Genomic DNA, 18,136 nt, shown 5'->3' with positions numbered 1-18,136 from the left:
CAGGCCCGAACATAACACATCCTGGACATTGGGTATGTTTTAACAGCTAAAACACGTTTATACATTATAACCATTCGCCGAAATACAACCGCTTGTGTACACATGCGGCCCATAATGCCCTGAAAAGCACGTGCAGTACATTGACGCCCGAGAAGAGCGTGCCGGAGACAGAGGGCCACGACTTTCAGCTGCCCTGCGGAGCAACTTGTTATCAGGTTGTGCGCAACTTGTTTCAGATCGGGCACCTGCAACAGTCTTTCCAAGCGAGTGGGTCGCAACATATTGGTGTAAGTAATCGGAATTTAGGATCATCAATCAGTTTCTTTCTTAACAACCACACTATCGAAATATTTGCAAGTTTGACTTCAACTATAAACAATCACCAGTGTGCCCCGAAGTCCCCATTATGCTGGTTCAGGGGGTGCACGGGTGGCCCAGTCGTCTAAGGCGCCGCGATTCGCTATGCACAGTTTCGTCCCTTGGGCACGCCAGAAACCTATGATTGTGGGTTCGAATCCCGGTTCGCCCTGATTATGTTTCTAGGTTTGTCAGCACCATACTCGTGCTCGTTGGTTTCACCTAAGTGGTAAACGTCTGAGACCTGCATCACTTCGGGCTTTCCTCCCACATTAAGCTGACACGCCGTGATATAACTGGAATACTGTTAAAAGCGGCGTTAAACCCAACTCACTCGCTTACTATGCTGGTTCAGAGGAATAGTGGATTGAGTGGTCAGGCTCTGACTTTGTTGATTGGGTCTCGCTTTGCCCTAGGCTCCTGCCCCGTCATATAGCTGGAATATTAGCGTAAAACGACAAACAAAACACGTGACTAGGGTGATCATGCGTCCACTGTAACATGGTACATGTTTGTTTGTTTGTTTGTTGTTTAACGCCACACTCAGCAGTATTCCAGCTATATGACGGCGGTCTGTAAATAAGTCTGGACCAGACAATCCAGTGACTGGCTCGATTTACGCAATTAGGATATGATGACAAGCATCAACCAAGTCAGCGAGCCTGACCACCCGATCCCGTCTGTCACATATTACGACAAGCATTGTTACATCTTACGACAAACATGGGTTGCTGTAGACCTATTCTGACCCGGGTCCTCACGGGTGTGAATGATTGCCTAATCCCGGTGTTAGTGAAGCAATGTCTCAAACTTGATCTGAAATTTTGAAGCGGCGTAAAATCGTCCCCGCTTCTCAACTGTTGAATCTGGATACGTTACAGGTGATTAAAGATCGGCCGTCATCCAGGGATACCCTGTGCTCAAGGTAAGGCCATGTCTGTATCAGGTTTGTTTGTTGTTTTACGCCGCACTCGGCAATATTCCAGCTATATGATTATGACGGCGGTCTGTAAATAAGTTTGGACGATACAATCCAGTGAATGATATCATGAGCATCGATCCACACAATTATAATAGATGACATTCATCAACCAAGTCAGCGAGCCTGACCACCCGATCCAGTTAATCGCCCCTTACGACAAGCATAATCGTACACCGTACAAATTCTGTACGCCGCCGCCTTGTCTCAAACGCGTTTGTGAGTTGATTCAACACGCCCTGGAGTACCAGTAGGATCGAGTGTCTGACCTAACCATGTTGTTGTACACCTATGCAGTGGGGCGTTTATTATACTGTCGACCACTGGTTTGCCTGTGCAAGGTTTCGGATTATTGTCCATGAAGTACCTGACATATCGGTGACTGTTATATCAGCAATTCCCCAATAGAAGTAGTTGATGGCTACATCTTGTAACGCTGATATTAACCCGTGACGGAACCACAGTGAATTGTTACGCAAACAGTAACAGCAATATGTATGGTTACTTCAACTACGACATCGATAGTGACCATGGCCCCGTTCCTCAAAGCGATCTTAGAACTACGACAATCGTAAGCCAATGTTAAAGTTTGGGAGTTACGATCACCTGAGCGCTAAGTTGGCTTTGTAGAACGGGGTCCATATCTTGCAGCTGATTGTTGAGTAACAAGGCCCTGTGAAGGGAACGAGAACGGAAGTATGCACGTAAGGATGCTCTACATCTTTGTTTCAGGATGCTGCTGTTTTTGATGATGATCGTCTCGGTCGAGGTCAGTCAACGTATTTTACTTATGCGGCATGTTCGTCACTGTTCGGAAGAATGTCTTGTATCCGTGGGGCGATGTCTGTTGTATCCGTGGGGCGATGTCTGTTGTATCCGTGGGGCGATGTCTGTTGTATCCGTGGGGCGATGTCTGTTGTGTCCGTGGGGCGATGTCTGTTGTATCCGTGGGGCGATGTCTATTGTGTCCGTGGGGCGATGTCTGTTGTATCCGTGGGGCGATGTATGTTGTGTCCGTGGGGCAATGTCTGTTGTGTCCGTGGGGCAATGTCTGTTGTGTCCGTGGGGCAATGTCTGTTGTGTCCGTGGGGCGATGTCTGATGTCTGTTGTGTCCGTGGGGCGATGTCTGTTGTCTGTTGTGTCCGTGGGGCGATGTCTGTTGTGTCCGTGGGGCGATGTCTGATGTATGTTGTTGTAGCAGGGGTAGTTCATTATGAAAAATGACAAGCTGCGGTTGTGTTTGTTGAGGTGACATTTATTCCATTATCAATCACAATTGATCAATCAACCCTGTAATAAAATATATAACATTATATACTGTACATAGAATAGCATACGGCTGCATATTAATTATTTCCTAGTTTGAGCAGTCACATTAATCCATACATGCAACGCATACAGTTACACATCACTAGTTCGTTGTAGATAAATTATATTAAATACAATTTACCGAACTTTCAAATAGTAATACATATATTAAATGTCTCTTATCATAACTGAATATATCAGTTACACACCATATAGTTAGAAGAATACTAGTAGCCGTGTGGCGTCATAAATATACGCTTATTATCTTTTAAGAGTAGGAATATATATAAAATGCTACCATGTTGTGTTAAATTATAACACATAGTTAATACATATACATTCATTCATAAGTGAGTGATACGATAAAGGATTTATACATACCCTGTGGGTGACACCGGGGTGTGTCTATAAACCCACATCATATAGGATTATGGCATTCCTATAAAAAGTAAATAACATAACTATCATGCCTGAATAGATACATACATACATACATACATACATACATACATCATGACAACCATTTCCTTAAATTATAGAAAACCAACTTCTAATTCAATCCTTACATTCAAAACTCCCAATCAAATCATGCTCTCACACATATTTACATGTTAAACACTTTATACTGATAAAATAGAAGATATCTTGATTATTTGATATCATAGGTAAGTATTTACAATATTTACATTATTGATAACATATCTAAATGATAAGTTAGAATTCTATTTAGGAAAGATAATGTAAATAACTAACCTGAACTATATGTAGTCCATGTCCTGTCTGTGCAGAGTTATAAGCAGAGTGAATAAAAAGTGTGCAAATGTTAGGGAGGAAAGCTGTAGTTAGATAATGTTAATCAGCTAGGAAGCTGAAAGCTATTGTATTGACAAGCTAGAGAGCTTGTGACAAAGGGACAAGAATAGACTAACCTGTCCACCCTTCAATAAAATTGAACCAACCGCTTGGACTCTTAACCCAAGCATATACATTTTGCACTACAACTAATGAAGATGTATACAACTACTTGAAATGAAAAGAGCTAAAACTATATTCCTAAAAACTATATATACAATATCCTGTTACATTGTATCCGTGGGGCGATGTCTGTTGTGTCCGTGGAGCGATGTCTGTTGTGTCCGTGGGGCGATGTCTGTTGTCTGTTGTGTCCGTGGGGCGATGTCTGTTGTGTCCGTGGGGCGATGTCTGTTGTGTCCGTGGGGCAATGTCTGTTGTATCCGTGGGGCGATGTCTGTTGTATCCGTGGGGCGATGTCTGTTGTATCCGTGGGGCGATGTCTGTTGTATCCGTGGGGCGATGTCTGTTGTATGTTGTATCCGCGGGGCGATGTCTGTTGTGTCCTTGGGGCGATGTCTGTTGTATCCGTGGGGCAATGTCTGTTGTATCCGTGGGGCAATGTCTGTTGTGTCCGTGGGGCGATGTCTGTTGTGTCCGTGTAGCAATGTCTGTTGTGTCCGTGGGGCGATGTCTGTTGTGTCCGTGTGGTGGTGTTCTTGTTGTGGGGGGACCGCCTCCGTGGTCTTGTGGTAGAGCGTCCGCCCGGAGAGCGGAAGGTCCAGGGTTCGATCCCGGGCCGCGTCATACAAAAAGACGTTAAAAGATTGTACTTGTTGTTACCCTGTCTGGCGCTCGGCATTAAGGGGCTAAAACAAGGACTGGTCGGCTCGGAGTCAGTATACTGTGTCTGAGTGGGGTATTCATGTTAAACTGCGGCATGGTATCTCAGTGAGCTAGCACTATAAATCGGCATCAGTCCGGACTAGTACAAGCAGCCACACACACACATACACGTGCATGCACGTCGCTATATAAGTGCAATAATCTTGGACGCGACGTTAAACCCAATTTCACCTCACCTCACCTTGTTGTGGGGGGCACGGGTGGCCCAGTCGTCTAAGGCGCCGCGATTCGCTGTGCAGAGTTGCGTCCTTTGGGCACGCCAGAAATCTATGATTGTGGGTTCGAATCCCGGTTCGCCCCGATTGTGTTTCTAGGTTTGTCAGCACCATACTCGTGCTCGTGGGTTTCACCGAAGTGTTAAACGTCTGAGGCCTGCATCACTTCAGATTTTCCTCCCACATTAAGCTGACGCGCCGCGATATAACTGGAATACTGTTAAAAGCGGCGTTAAACCAAACTAATTACTCTATAATAGTACAGATGTAATATTGCGTCCATGGTGAAATGGTTCTGTTGTACGGATGTAGCATGGCGTCCCTTTAGGTGTAATATTGATGGCATTCGTCACCACTCGCCCCTTTCCGTAACCTGCAAGAAGACTCGTCCCCCTATCGATGAATGTTATGTGCGAAAATACGACAAACCAATCAGAATGCGCGTATGGTTTCAAGTTCTTCGTCAAAGAATCCCTCAGAAACAATTTATGATTTTAAATATGTCTTGCATCTAAAAATATACCCAAGACAGTTAAATGTGGTCAATCATACTGTATCAATCCGCATGTCCCGATGTGCTTTTAATTGCATCTGAAATATATATAATATATGGGGACATATATTTGAAACATTACGCAACGAGTTGACAATTGTTTTACGTTTGCGCTAAGACGGAACCCGGTCGCAAAAATGGCCACGAGAGGGGCACGAGTCGCTATTCGGCTTGTCCCGGAATAACACGAGTTGGTCACGAATGCTATTGATGGGTAACCACGGTTAACGTACGACATTGTTTCCCACAGGGCTTCCGGTACCACAAGGAGCTCGCGGGGCGATACGTCCTAGAGTGTGAGTACAACCATAGACGTCTCGCTATCTAGTAAATAGAACTAGACAACATGCCTGAACGAATATTAACTGCATGTCACTTTGTGTGGTTTGAATGTAATACAATGTTAAACAGTTGCGTCAATCCAGTACTCGCTCAGACGTCCTCGTGAATACCTTTGTTACAACTGGAGTGTTTTGTAGTCTGGCTACTGGGATTACAAGGGGAGGCAACTGTAATCAAGATGTAATCATGGATTTATCTAGACCTGCTCAGAGGCCAATATTCGGCTGGCGAAGTTCGCTGGCGATGTCAAACAAATTCCTAAATGGGAACACAATCGTCTTTTCATATAAGATATGGTTACGACAAATGTGGGGTGGTCGTGGTAAGTTGTTTGCTTGTTTAACGGCAATATTCCAGTATATGACGGTGGTCTGGAAATATTCGAATAACATTGTTCGTTTGTGCATGGAACAATCTAATAGCTCTTGAATATGACTAATTCTACATATATCAACCAACATGTTTGGTATTCGCGTTTCTTTTGGCGGTGAGTAAATATGTAAGGATTTAGTTAAACGTTTGTTTGTTTGTTTTCGCCGCACTCAGCAATATTCCAGCTACATGACGGCGGTCTGTAAATAATCGAAATCTGGACCAAACAGTCCAGTGATTGACCTCATGAGCATCGATCTACGCAATTGGGATACGATCACATGCATCAATCACGTCAGCGACCCTGACAACCTATCCCGTTATCGCCTTTTACGACAAGCATGGGCGCTTCTTGCGGCAAGCATGGGTTCCTGAAGACCTATTCTTTAGCCGTATCTCCACGGTTCTGAAGTACATTGTATTCCATTGATAGCAAGGACACAATGAAAAAACAATGTCACATTACAATGTCCTAATGCCTCTTGAATTAAGCATAAACCTTTCTTCCCAATTGGCCTGCCACGGGCTCTTCTTTTGGAAACCAAGATAAATCCATGGACATATTGTCAGGGGTTACTAAAACCTAACCTATTTTATTCGCATTGTTTATATTTTGTAAATTTTGTAAATTTCAGTGAAAGCAACGTGTCCATCCAAACCAGAAGGTGTCGTTGATGTGCACGTTCTGACCGACTTGAACCTGCGTGTGCGCGTCATCTGTAAGGACAATTTCACCACCCTCATTGAAAGCGACGACTCCGTCAACTTCCACTTCGAACCTCCCTTCAGAGGGAACTCCAGACAAGAGTGTGTTTTAAATGTAAGTTGTATTTCTTAAGTCGTTCATAGCTTTGTTGGGTAAATACTAGGTCCCACACTTATTATATACCCACCGCCAAAAGAAACGCGAATGATAGAAACAGAAGCACGTACATTAACAAGAGATGTTCCCCTTGTGTACCACCTAAAGGCAAAACTAACAATCAGGTGTTACCACAGTTTGTCTTTATTCTTATCACGTCATGAGCGTCGGCTCAAGCAACAGTATGTCAACTTGTGCTTCGAACCAATCTAGTATTTCTTGAATATGAGTAATTCTTCATATATTTACCAACAGGTATGGTATTCGCGTTTCTTTTGGCGGTTAGTAAACGTGTAAGGATTGAACTTAAGTGATGATCGGGGGACTACAATGTGTGTCATTGTGTCACCATGTCCGACCACGTTGAGTGTTGCTCCAGCCGTTCACTATTGGTCACGGGTGGCCCAGTCGTCTAAGGCGCCGCGATTCGCTGTGCAGAGTTGCGTCCCTTGGACACGCCGGAAACCTATAATTGTGGGTTCGAATCCCGGTTCGACCCGATTATGTTTCTAGGTTTGTCAGCACCATACTCGTGCTCGTGGGTTTCACCGAAGTGGTAAACGTCTAAGACCTGCATCACTTCGGGCTTTCCTCCCACATTAAGCTGACACGCCGCGATATAACTGGAATACTGTTAAAAGCGGCGTTAAACCCAACTCACTCACTCACTCACTCACTATTGGTCACTGAACCACGATGTATTGTGTACAGGCCAATGAGATGTGTGTTCAGCAGTCACTGGGTCACATGTTAAGTCTTCAATAACCGGGGCTTGTTAGAACAGAATAAGCGAGGATTGTTTCGTTTGTTGACGACGATCTGTAAATAATCGTTTCTGGACCAGACAATCCAATGATTGAAATGAGGATCGAGATACGTTGACAAATTCTAACCCGGATCTTCAAGGGAGAGGTCGCACTCATTCATTGGTAGTGCAGGGGAAAACCCACGTGACGCATGTCGTGCACCGTCACCACCCGGAGAGGATCCCGTCAAGATTCCGGGGTGGAATAGGTGTTCAGCAACCCATGCTTGTCGTAAAAGGCGACTAACAGGATCGGGTGGTCAGGCTCCTGACTTGGTTGATGCATGTCATCGATCCCAATTGCGTTGGCCGATGCTCATGATATTAATCACTGGATTGTCTGGTCCAGACTCGATTATTTACAGACCGCCGTCATATAGCTGGAATATTGCTGAGTGCGGCGTTAAACAACAAACCAAACCAAAACCAAAACCCGGAGAGGACTTAGTCTGGTGCCCTTGTACTGACACCCTCCAGTATCCAATGTATCGTATTGCATAAACTGCCAAATATACCAATTCACCATAAGCTTCATTTGAGCTGACGCCTCAACCTCCTACCTCATGGGTAGCTTAAGCCACATTGTATGGCTGCATGTGTAATTGGTGAGGAACACACGTTAGATTACGGAAGTGATTAGAATTAGTTTGAATTAACATTCAAAAAGTAGTAGCCCCTTCTGGCGGCACGGGCGACCGAGTCGTCCAATTCGCTGAGCAGAAATCCCCAGAATTCCGGTTCGCTCCGATTGTTTTTTACTGGTAAGCCAGGATAAGTTGACGAGTGACCTGACAGACCGCCTCCGTGGTCTAGAGGTAGTGTCCGCCCGGAGAGCGGAAGGTCCGGGGTTCATCTCCCTTCCGCGTCATACCAAAAGACGTTAACAAAATGGTACTTGTTGTTACCCTGTCTGGCGCTCGGCATTAAGGGGCTAAAACAAGGACTGGTAGGCTCGGAATCGGTATACTGTGTCTGAGTGGGGCATTCATGTTTAACTGCGGCATCGCATCTCATTGGGCTAGCACTATGAATCGGCATCGGTCCGGACCAGTACAAGCAGCCAAACACGTGCATGCACGTCGCTATGCAAGTGCAATAATCTTGGAAGCGACGTTAAACCCCATTTCACCTTACCTCACCTGACAGTTAATCAACCCCGTATGACTATGTATGATGTCCGCCCACTGGCGGTACTATTGTGAACGAGTAGTACGATGGATATGTGCGTGTCCTGTCTCGATTTACGAGTTCTATTGGCGATTTCAATGGCAGATGACACTACATGCTGATGTGAGGTACTCCATGATCGTGACAATGGAGACGGCAAATTTGCATAGATAACAATTGAAAAGTATCGTGAAAGTCAAGGGAATTCCTTTGCTGTAAAAATGGAATACTTGTTTCCCCAGTCCGCCATAATGAATTGTTATGTCATTCATCAATGATTGTGAAGCTTTGACATTTTTATTCATTTGTGATTAACTTCTATCAAATGATTTTTAGAAATTCTGGTATTTGTCACAACGACACCTTTATAGCACCATAAGCAACACATGTCCACGTGACCTGCACGTGCACACAACATACGTGTACGTACACCCGCTCCACCTGTAACAGATCAGTGACGATCCGAGGTAGACTAGGTCTTAAGCAATCTTTGCTTGCCGTAAAAGGCCACTATTCTTGTAAGAGGCGACCAACGGGATCGGGGGTCAGGCTCGCGGACTTGGTTGATGCTTGTCATTGTATCCCATTTGCGAAAATCGATGCTCATGTCAATCAATGGATTGTCTGGTCAAGACCCTATTATTTACAGGCCGCCGTCATACAGCTGGAATATTGCTGACTGAATATTCACCAGTGAATGCTGAAACACAATTGTAGGGCGATAGAACCGTGCAGATCCGGGGTAGAGTAGGTCTTCAGCAACCTATGCTTGCCGTAAGAGGCGACTAACGGGATCTGGTGGTCAGGCTCGCTGACTTGGTTGATGAATGTCATCGATCCCAAATGCGTGGATCGATGCTCGTGATATCAATCACTGGATTGTCTGGTCCAGACTCGATTATTTACATACCACCGTCATACAGCTGGAATATTTGTGAGTGCGGCGTAAAACAACAAAAGAACGAACGATATAATCCCATCCCCATTATCCATTACATATACAATTTAATACTGGCTTCCAATCACCCGTCCATGTAAGTCACTGTAGTGTTTTACCCAGTTATAATCCTATTTAGCTAAATACGAGCTGTACATATTTGGGATTGCATATGCACACATATACATGGCATATCTTTGTTAGTGGATACTTTGTATACAGTCTTAAACTCACGGTATACCTTTTCGTATACGACCCGTGAAGATCCGGGGTAGAATAGGTCTCCAGCAACCAATGCTTGCCGTAAAAGGCGACTAACGGGATCGGGTGGTAAGGCCCGCTGACTTGGTTGATGAATGTCATCGATCCCAAATGCGCGGATCGATGCTCATGATGTCGATTATGTACAGACCGCCGTCATATAGCTGGAATATTGCTGAGTGCGGCGTTAAAAAACAAAACAATATTCATCTTAATCTGAACTTCAATCAGGCTTTATGCTTGAACCTTATGTGTAATCTATCATCCTTCAACCTTGTATAAGCATCAATTACCCACCTGTATATAACGTCCCTACTTATGTATATCACTGGCTTGAAAACGTGTTGGTGCCAACACTAAAGCTCTGCATGTATTGTAATAAAGACGTTGCACATCCATGGAAATAATACCCTTGTTCCATCTTCAGAAAATGGCGGGCTCGAAGACGTACACGTTCCGTCTGGATGCAGAATATGGAGAACCAGAGTCAGAGATTCGGCCATTTGTAGAGCCGTACATAGTCACGTGTACCTACGATCCCCACAGTACAGACAAATCAAACAAACAAGGTATTGGACACAGGTACGTACAGGACTACGAATGTATCTCGGCCTGTCCACCTGTCATTTAACCCGTGAAGATACGGGTTTGAATAGGTCTTCAGCAACCCATGCTTGCCGTAAAAGGCGACTATGCTTGTGGAAAGAGGCGACAGACGTGATCGGGTGGTCAGAATCGGTGACGTGCTTGATGCATGTCGTATCCCATTTGCGTGGATCGATGCTCATGACGCATCCCAATTGCGTGGATCGATGCTCATGACGCATCCCAATTGCGTGGATCGATGCTCATGTCGTATCCCAATTGCGTGGATCGATGCATATGACGCATCCCAATTTCGTGGATCGGTGCTCATGACGCATCCCAATTGCGTGGATCGATGCTCATGACGCATCCCATTTGCGTGGATCGATGCTCATGACGCATCCCAATTGCGTGGATCGATGCTCATGACGCAAATACTGGATTGTCTGGTCAGGACTCAATTCAGGACTCGATTATTTACAGACCGCCGTCATATAGCTGGGATATTGCTGAGTGCGGCGTTAAACAACAAACGAACAAACTGCCTTTTAATGTCCTATTTTAACAAAAACAAATTACATATGAATAAATAATGATATAATCTTTAAGGCGGGTCAATGCTTTTTGTCTTCAATTACTGTTGAAAACAAGACTTTGTTGGCACAAATGTGAACAAAATGTTGGTCGCCATGCCCTTGTAAAAATCTGGAATTGATGAAACATTTAATTTTGTGTGGCCTTTGCTCTAGTAAGTTTAGGAAAGGTAGTGGTGACGAAGCAAAATGTACCACCTTCGACTTGGACATACCTGACAATGCCACGTGACCTGCTTACCATGGCGTCGGTGTGTTTGTTTTGTTTGTATGTTGTTTAACGCCGCACACAGCAATATTCCAGCTATATGACGGCGGTCTGTAAATAATCGAGTCTGGACATGACAATCCAGTGATTTACGTCATGGGCATCGATCCATGCTATTGGGATATGATGACATGCATCAACCATTCAGCGAGCCTAACCAGCCGATCCCGTTAGCTGCCTCACGACAAGCATAGACGCCTTTTACGGCAAGCATGAGTTGCTGAACACCTATTCTACCCCGGAATCTTCACAGTTCGCGTGCAGTGTGGCGGAAGACAACAATCCACCGTGATGCAACTCCAATGGTGTGATGCAACTCCAATGGTGTGAAGCGTCACCCAGACGTATTGCCTGTTTCAGTTTGATCGCACCCAAAGAGATTCAAGCCAACGCGGGTAAGCGGGGGGCCTCTCACCTGAAGCTGTTGGTCGTGGACGTGATGGACAAGGCGACCCCCAGGAAGCTGAAACGCGGTCTCCTTGTCAGTCTCGCGGCAAGTTCTGATGGTCAGTCCGGGCTAGGTGCTTTATCACTATCACCTGTCATGGGGCACAGTAGGATGTTGTTTGTTCATATTGTAGTAAATATACAGTGAGAAAGGATGGGTAAATCAAGAAGAATAAATATTTTTTTAACTCGGTTTTGACAAATATATCTCAGATAAGCATGCAAATGTAATTTCAGTGGAATTGGAGGAAACCTGTCCTTTTTGCAGCCACTAAGTAAGAAAAGGAAATGCACAATAAGTTATGTTTAGAAATAACGAAACATCAAAAGTCACACTTCAGAATGTTTGATACATATTCAAAGTTTCATAATAAAATATTAAATGGTTTCCGAGTTATGCATACGAAAGTAAACGTGACGGACGGAAACGCCCATTCTCATATCCCCCTCCACTTTGCGGTGAGCGGGGGTAGGAAAATACTGGAAAGTAATGTCTGGCTTTACAAAAGTGTTCAGAAACATCAGACAATAGTTATCATTAATAAATCTAAGTATACAACCCCTGACAGCCCAAAATCATGTATGTTGTTGGCCCACAAAATAGTTCCACACGTTTGACTGGAAAAGTCAAGTTTCCACCCTTGCCGAATTTGGCTGGAATTTCTGGGCTCGATCGTAGCGCAACAAGTGGTTATTGAGTCACGTCCCTTCTTTTGACAAACCAGATTCAACCTCTCTTGTCACTTGCTTTTCCTCAAATAATATGGCGTCGTCCAGTGAAGACGATCCGATCGATAATCAAGATCTATATTATAATATAACGGGTCTTACTTCGGGTAGTGCATCAAATCGCGGTTTTGATTGGACTATGCATAGACTCGTCAGTCAAGCCAAAATATATCTCCATAATTCCAGCCTAGTTCAACAACGGTGGAAACTTGATTTTTTTTTTTATAGTCAGTCGACCCTTGCCTCGGGAAGATGACGATAAGCTGGTTTTCTGGCATGGGGAGTTTTGCATCACGGTTGCTGTTGTCTTGCAGGAGATGAACAGTCATTTTCTGTGTCTTCTGTGCGATTTCCGTGAGATAATGTTTCAGTTCTCTAACCGGACACAGGTGTCAGGTTGATCCACGATCTTGTGCAGCAGTCTGAATGAGGGAAGGATTTCGATTGCGTGAATCCCTTGTGAAAGCGGCCTTCTAAGATGTCTACAGTAGAGTTACTTGTGGCAAAGGCTCATTTGGTGCTTCCGTCAAGGCCGACAAGACGATGGATAAGTGTTAGATGCCCCCTTGTAAAAACGATTTTATCAGACGATTGAGTACTGGGTGACTTCTATGGACAACAGATCATGCTGCAGTACTGAGGCTTAGGCTGGTCTGAAACGTGTTGTCCTGTGGAGTAAGAAGTCCGCCAACATAGGTATAGTCACATACATGTGTCTGAATCTTCCGCGCTTGTTCCATCTATTGTCATAAAGGGCGGATGGAGGTCTGCAAGATGGTGCCTCCCCTTCTGAAGCAGACGTGAAGAAGCCAGAAGCCTGCATCCTCGCCGTGATAGTTTTTTCAAGCGTGCATGTGAATGTGAAGAATGTTGCGTCCATGCCAGAATACCATTGGTTTGTCCAGCCGAGACTATTATTGACAGGCCACCTTGGCTGGAATATTTCCGACAGTGGTTTTTATCAACTCGTTACTAATGTCGAATGTTGCTTGCAGGAACTGGGGGTGAAATGGGACTGCGGGCGACTGCATGTGACGCTGTGGGGAATAATGGCGTACACTACGCCGTGCTGAGGGCTGGGTAAGTAGTGGGTCTGCCGAGGTCACTAGGGTATCAGGTCATCGTGACGACTTAATGAAGCGGGTACATGGGTGCCCAGTCCTCTAAGGCGCCGCAGTTCGGTGTGCCGAGTTATGAAAAATATGATTGTGGGTTGAAATCCCGATTCCGCCCTCATTATTCCTATGTTTGCCAGCACCATGCCCGTGCGCGTGGGTTCATTGGAATACTGTTCAAAGTGGCGTTAATCCCAACTCGCTCACACTGTTACGTAATGATATAATTGAAATACTGCTGAATTTATTCACTGTTTCGTGGATACAATGTGCGAAGCCCATTTCTGGTGTCCCCCGCCGTGATATTGCTGGAATATTGCTAAAAGCTCCCTCACTTTGCTTCGATTGAACAAAATGTTCACAGCCATGCCTGTAGGTTGGGACATAACGAGATGACATTGCTCTGTTTGCAGTTGTGGGGATGGTATCGTATTCAAACGGACAGATGGTTTCAGGACTGACGGTTTAAATGTCTATAGTCCCCATTTTCGAATCTTCACTCTGAAAAACAGCGTCTCTTTGAGATTCAAATGCAACTATACGTTTTGCTCAACACCATGCGATGGGGTAGGTAGCTATGTCAAGGGAGACAACCCATATGTATTGAACCAAACGCAATCTTATTACAATCATACCTTAGTTCTCGCTACCGCTATACAAAGATCTGAGGACATCGGTGAACTTTGGCCGACCAATGAAAAAACTAACAAGAATCGACATTAACCAATGACAAATCATTTTTCTCGGGCTTAACGGCACTAGTTTCAAACTGGCGACTTCCATTCCATACCGCGCTTTGAAAGATGGTTTGACAAAGTTCTTAGTCAACATCTGAAAACTGAACAAGAAAATTCTGTAATGTCTAGTATATGGCCGAGATTGTGTGGTTCCCACGGGCAATGGAAAGTCCCTCCAGTGGAGCGTGAGATTGACGTACAGCCTGTAACTGTCGCTCGAAGTACCCCGTGATTAGAAAACACATTCCGACTGTCACTTTCCCGATCTGGTAAGCGACGTTCCGATAGGTCGGATGAAAGGTCGTTCTGACGTCATCCGTAATGGGATGTCCTCACAACTTGGTTTAGTGGTAGCGACCCCTAAGATCTGATTTGAATGCGATTGTAGTAAGCGTTTTCTTTCAAAGGTTTAAAATGAATGTCTGAATTACGTAATTTTCTCAATGTTAGTAAATTGAAAAGAATTAGTAATAAGGTTCACGGGGTCCCATCCTCATCCTCTTTCAACTAACATCGGAACATATAAACTACTTTCGAATTATTTAAATAATCGTGTGTATCCTTGTCAAGTGAATCCGTAATTGGCGGTTTGCGAGAAAACCTTGTTTAATAGACTGCCTTGTTCTTTCAGAGTTCGTGTATCGACCAAGCGGCGCGGACCAAACGTTCCGCCCATAGCCCGTGTGAGTAGTCCATCTACACGCGATATGAGCACACTATTTCCCTGGAACTGGTGTTTTGAAATGGATCAGGTAGGGGTTAATCAGCCAAACGGTGGGAGTAGTTTCTCATCACGCTGACTTTCCGGGTTCAATTCCCTGCAAGGTACAAGTTGTACGTGCACGTACTGTTACAAGGTGCGCCGCACTCCACCCCTGTGAGGATATGAGGATAGATTAGGTCGCCAAGAAACGCTCCCCTTGCCTTACTGGTTTATATTGTCCCGACTCCATTATGTAGAGTGTGTTCGTTTGTTGTTTAACGCCGCACTGAGCAATATTCCAGCTATATGAAGGTGGTCTGTAAATAATCGAGTATGGACCAAACAATCCAGTGATTGACATCATGATCATCGATCCACGCTATTGGAATACGATGACATGCATCAACCAAGTCAGCGAGCCTCACAACCCGATCCCGTTAATCGCATCTTACAAGCATAGTCGCCATTTACCGCAAGCATGGGTTGCTGAAGACTTCTACCCCGGATCTTCACGGGTCAATCGGCCTCCAATTGCGTTTCCGCATTCACTGGTGACGGGCCTGCCTTTCTGGGACAAGCCAAATAAAGCCATCTTGTTTCTCAAGGATTGGTGTGTTGATGAAGGTCACACGTTTGAAACTAATATGTTTGTATAGACAATAGTGAAATCTAGTTATAAAACCTCGCGTCTGACGATTTCTGTTGGAAGCGTCTGTATTTCATTAAAGGGACATGACTCGACCTTGGTTTGTTAATCCAACAGGGTTTCAATGTTTTCGTGTTTCAGATAGCGTGACCGCAGTGTCCGATTCGCTGGATTTGCAGAATGTAGATGACAGCAATGGAAGTGAGGACGGGGTCCGAGACTATGCTGTCCGAGACGATGCGGTCCGAGACGATGCGGATGTCAACTACCACTCTCTTAGAAATACTGGTATAATCTATTTATCAAACATATGGTCCCGTGGGGATAGAAAGCTCACCAGCACTCCTTTTCTTGTGAGCACGGCCTCACAACTGTTCAAGTTCACGAAATAGTCGATGCTTATGAATGTTACTGTTAAATTTGCATGTCACAGGGTGGATGCGAGGAAATGTTAATTTGAAACCTCCGGCTTTTGGCGTCGGTTTCAAATGAAATTGCCTGGTTTGAAAAGCTGAATAAAACGCGCATATCGGAACACACGTTTCGTAAGTAGCCATTCTGTAAAGCCATATTCAATGACGATATTTTTTTCAGTTATATTAAATTAAATGTGTGGTTTACTTTGAGTACACAGGGTTGACTTGTTTGCAGGAGTTTCTCACAGCACAGCATCAGACGCTCCCTGGTGGCAAACCCCGGTAGTTATTCTGACGATGGCGATCTTTCTCACCATGCTGATGGGCGGAAGTGCCCTGATGGTGCACAGGCGCAGAATGACTTCCGCATCGCTGGCGTGAGCGGCGTGAAACATCTGACAGTGACGGGGTTCAGAATCTACTGAATAAACTGTTCGCCGTGTCTTTTTACCTCTTTGTTGATTGCTTTTTTCTTCTTGTGAACAGACTAACTACAAGAACACCCTGATGTTACAACACCACAACCGTTAACATGGCGGTGGAAGAACTTGAGGTGGTTTGTGTTACAAGTTGGCAATATTAAGTCCAACAAGATGTAATTATAAAACGTCCTGTTACTATGGTAACTCGTCTTGGAGTGCGGTTCATTGTCACCTACCGTCATACTTTAAGAAGGAAACGCATTCGACCACGTTTGTGAAAAGGCCTATAAAAACGAAAAGTCCCGCCAAAGGTAGTGATGGGCTGTATCCCGACTTTGTGTATGTATTCATTGGTGTGTTGATTGTTTAACGCCGCAATATGCAGGTCAGGACCACACAGTCCGGGATCATGAGCGTCGCTCGACGCAGTTGGGATACGATAACATGCATCGACCAATTTAGCGAACCTGATCCATTTAATCTTCTCTTACAAGCGTAGGTAGGGTGGCCTAGTGGTTAAAGCGTTCGCACGTCACGCCGAAGACCCGGGTTCGATTCCCGACATGGGTACAATGTGTGAAGCCCATTTCTGACCTATAAATAGGTCACGCCGAGCAACGGACTACTGTTCCTGACTGTTTGATAAATAATTGGAATATTGCGCTGAACGATGTCACCGCCTTCTTGTTTTGTAAAGTTTTTTTGTGGTTAATCATAATATAAGTAGTATGAAGATATTATTTGTAACCGGCTCACTCGGCGCGTTATTTAAGAACTGACGTCAATATGTTACGTTTACGGCGGTTAATACGGAGATGGATTTATAGTGTGAACATGGTTTTTATTTGTCTACCTGCATAATCTGCGACACTTGTGGGTTACAACGCATCAGGCTCTGACATACCTAGGGGGGGCGGTCGGGTAGCCTAGTGGTTAAAGCGTTTGCTCGTCACGCCGAAGAGCCGAGTTCTATTCCCGACGTGTACAATGTGTGAAGCCCATTTCTGGTGTCCCCCGCCGTGGTATTGCTGGAATATTGCTAAAAGCGGCGTAAAACCACTCTCACTCACTCTGACATACCTAAAATAATGTCACATGCGGCATAAGACCCAAGGTCACTCACTCCAACTTTAGATTTTTCTTTTCAAGAATTGACTTGAATATTTTTGGCGTTTATGAAGGTATTAAAAAGTAATGTAACACACATTCACCAAACTAGGCAACCATACGAAATAAATGACATCGTTCAGCGCAATAAGGCTCGACAAACCCCGCCCATTCTATCCGCCAATAGGGAAACGGTTTTCGCAAGGTCCGACGTTCAGTTAGTCCCTCACTCTATGAAGGTTCATACTCAAAGTAACTCTCACAAAGTCAATTTTTAAATAATGCTCTGATATGTTTGTTTATTTGTTTGTCGTTTAACGCAGTACTCGGCAATATTCCAGATATATTATGGCGGTCTGTACCCGACAGTTCAGTGATTGACATCATAAGCATCGATCCACGCAATTTAATTGGGATACGATGACATGCGTCAACCAAGTCAGCGAGCCTGACCACCCGATCCCGTTTGTGACCTCTTACGACATACATAGTCGCCTTTTACGGTAAGCAT

The 18,136-nt window shown here is 44.7% G+C and overlaps 1 protein-coding gene and 1 long non-coding RNA gene across 3 annotated transcripts; one reads left to right on the top strand and one right to left on the bottom strand.

The window, feature by feature from the left end:
• The first annotated feature begins 131 nt into the window (after positions 1-131).
• On the top strand, positions 132-16,546 carry LOC124112535 (vitelline envelope sperm lysin receptor-like). Of its 2 annotated transcripts, XM_046472725.2 has the most exons (12): positions 132-287; positions 1,239-1,282; positions 2,069-2,105; positions 5,362-5,407; positions 6,461-6,645; positions 10,285-10,439; positions 11,664-11,809; positions 13,475-13,559; positions 14,008-14,161; positions 14,963-15,014; positions 15,822-15,968; positions 16,332-16,546. In XM_046472725.2, the coding sequence occupies exons 3-12, from the start codon at positions 2,070-2,072 to the stop codon at positions 16,475-16,477; spliced, it is 1,152 nt and encodes a 383-aa protein (XP_046328681.2). In that variant the 5' UTR covers positions 132-287; positions 1,239-1,282; position 2,069; the 3' UTR covers positions 16,478-16,546. The 2 variants fall into 2 exon arrangements, with proteins under 2 accessions (XP_046328681.2, XP_046328731.2); XM_046472775.2 differs by lacking the exon at positions 1,239-1,282 and having other exon boundaries at positions 135-287.
• On the bottom strand, positions 2,474-3,749 carry LOC125381142. Its single transcript, XR_007221702.1, has 3 exons — positions 3,399-3,749; positions 3,027-3,084; positions 2,474-2,627 (listed from the first exon to the last, which is right to left on the bottom strand). It is a non-coding gene; the product is annotated as an uncharacterized LOC125381142 (long non-coding RNA).
• Positions 16,547-18,136: the final 1,590 nt, after the last annotated feature.

This window comes from Haliotis rufescens, unplaced genomic scaffold (assembly GCF_023055435.1).
Source record: "Haliotis rufescens isolate VD_foot unplaced genomic scaffold, xgHalRufe1.0.p SCAF_17, whole genome shotgun sequence".
NCBI classification, from domain to species: Eukaryota; Metazoa; Mollusca; class Gastropoda; order Lepetellida; family Haliotidae; genus Haliotis; species Haliotis rufescens.
This window is presented reverse-complemented; position numbering and strand designations above follow the sequence as displayed.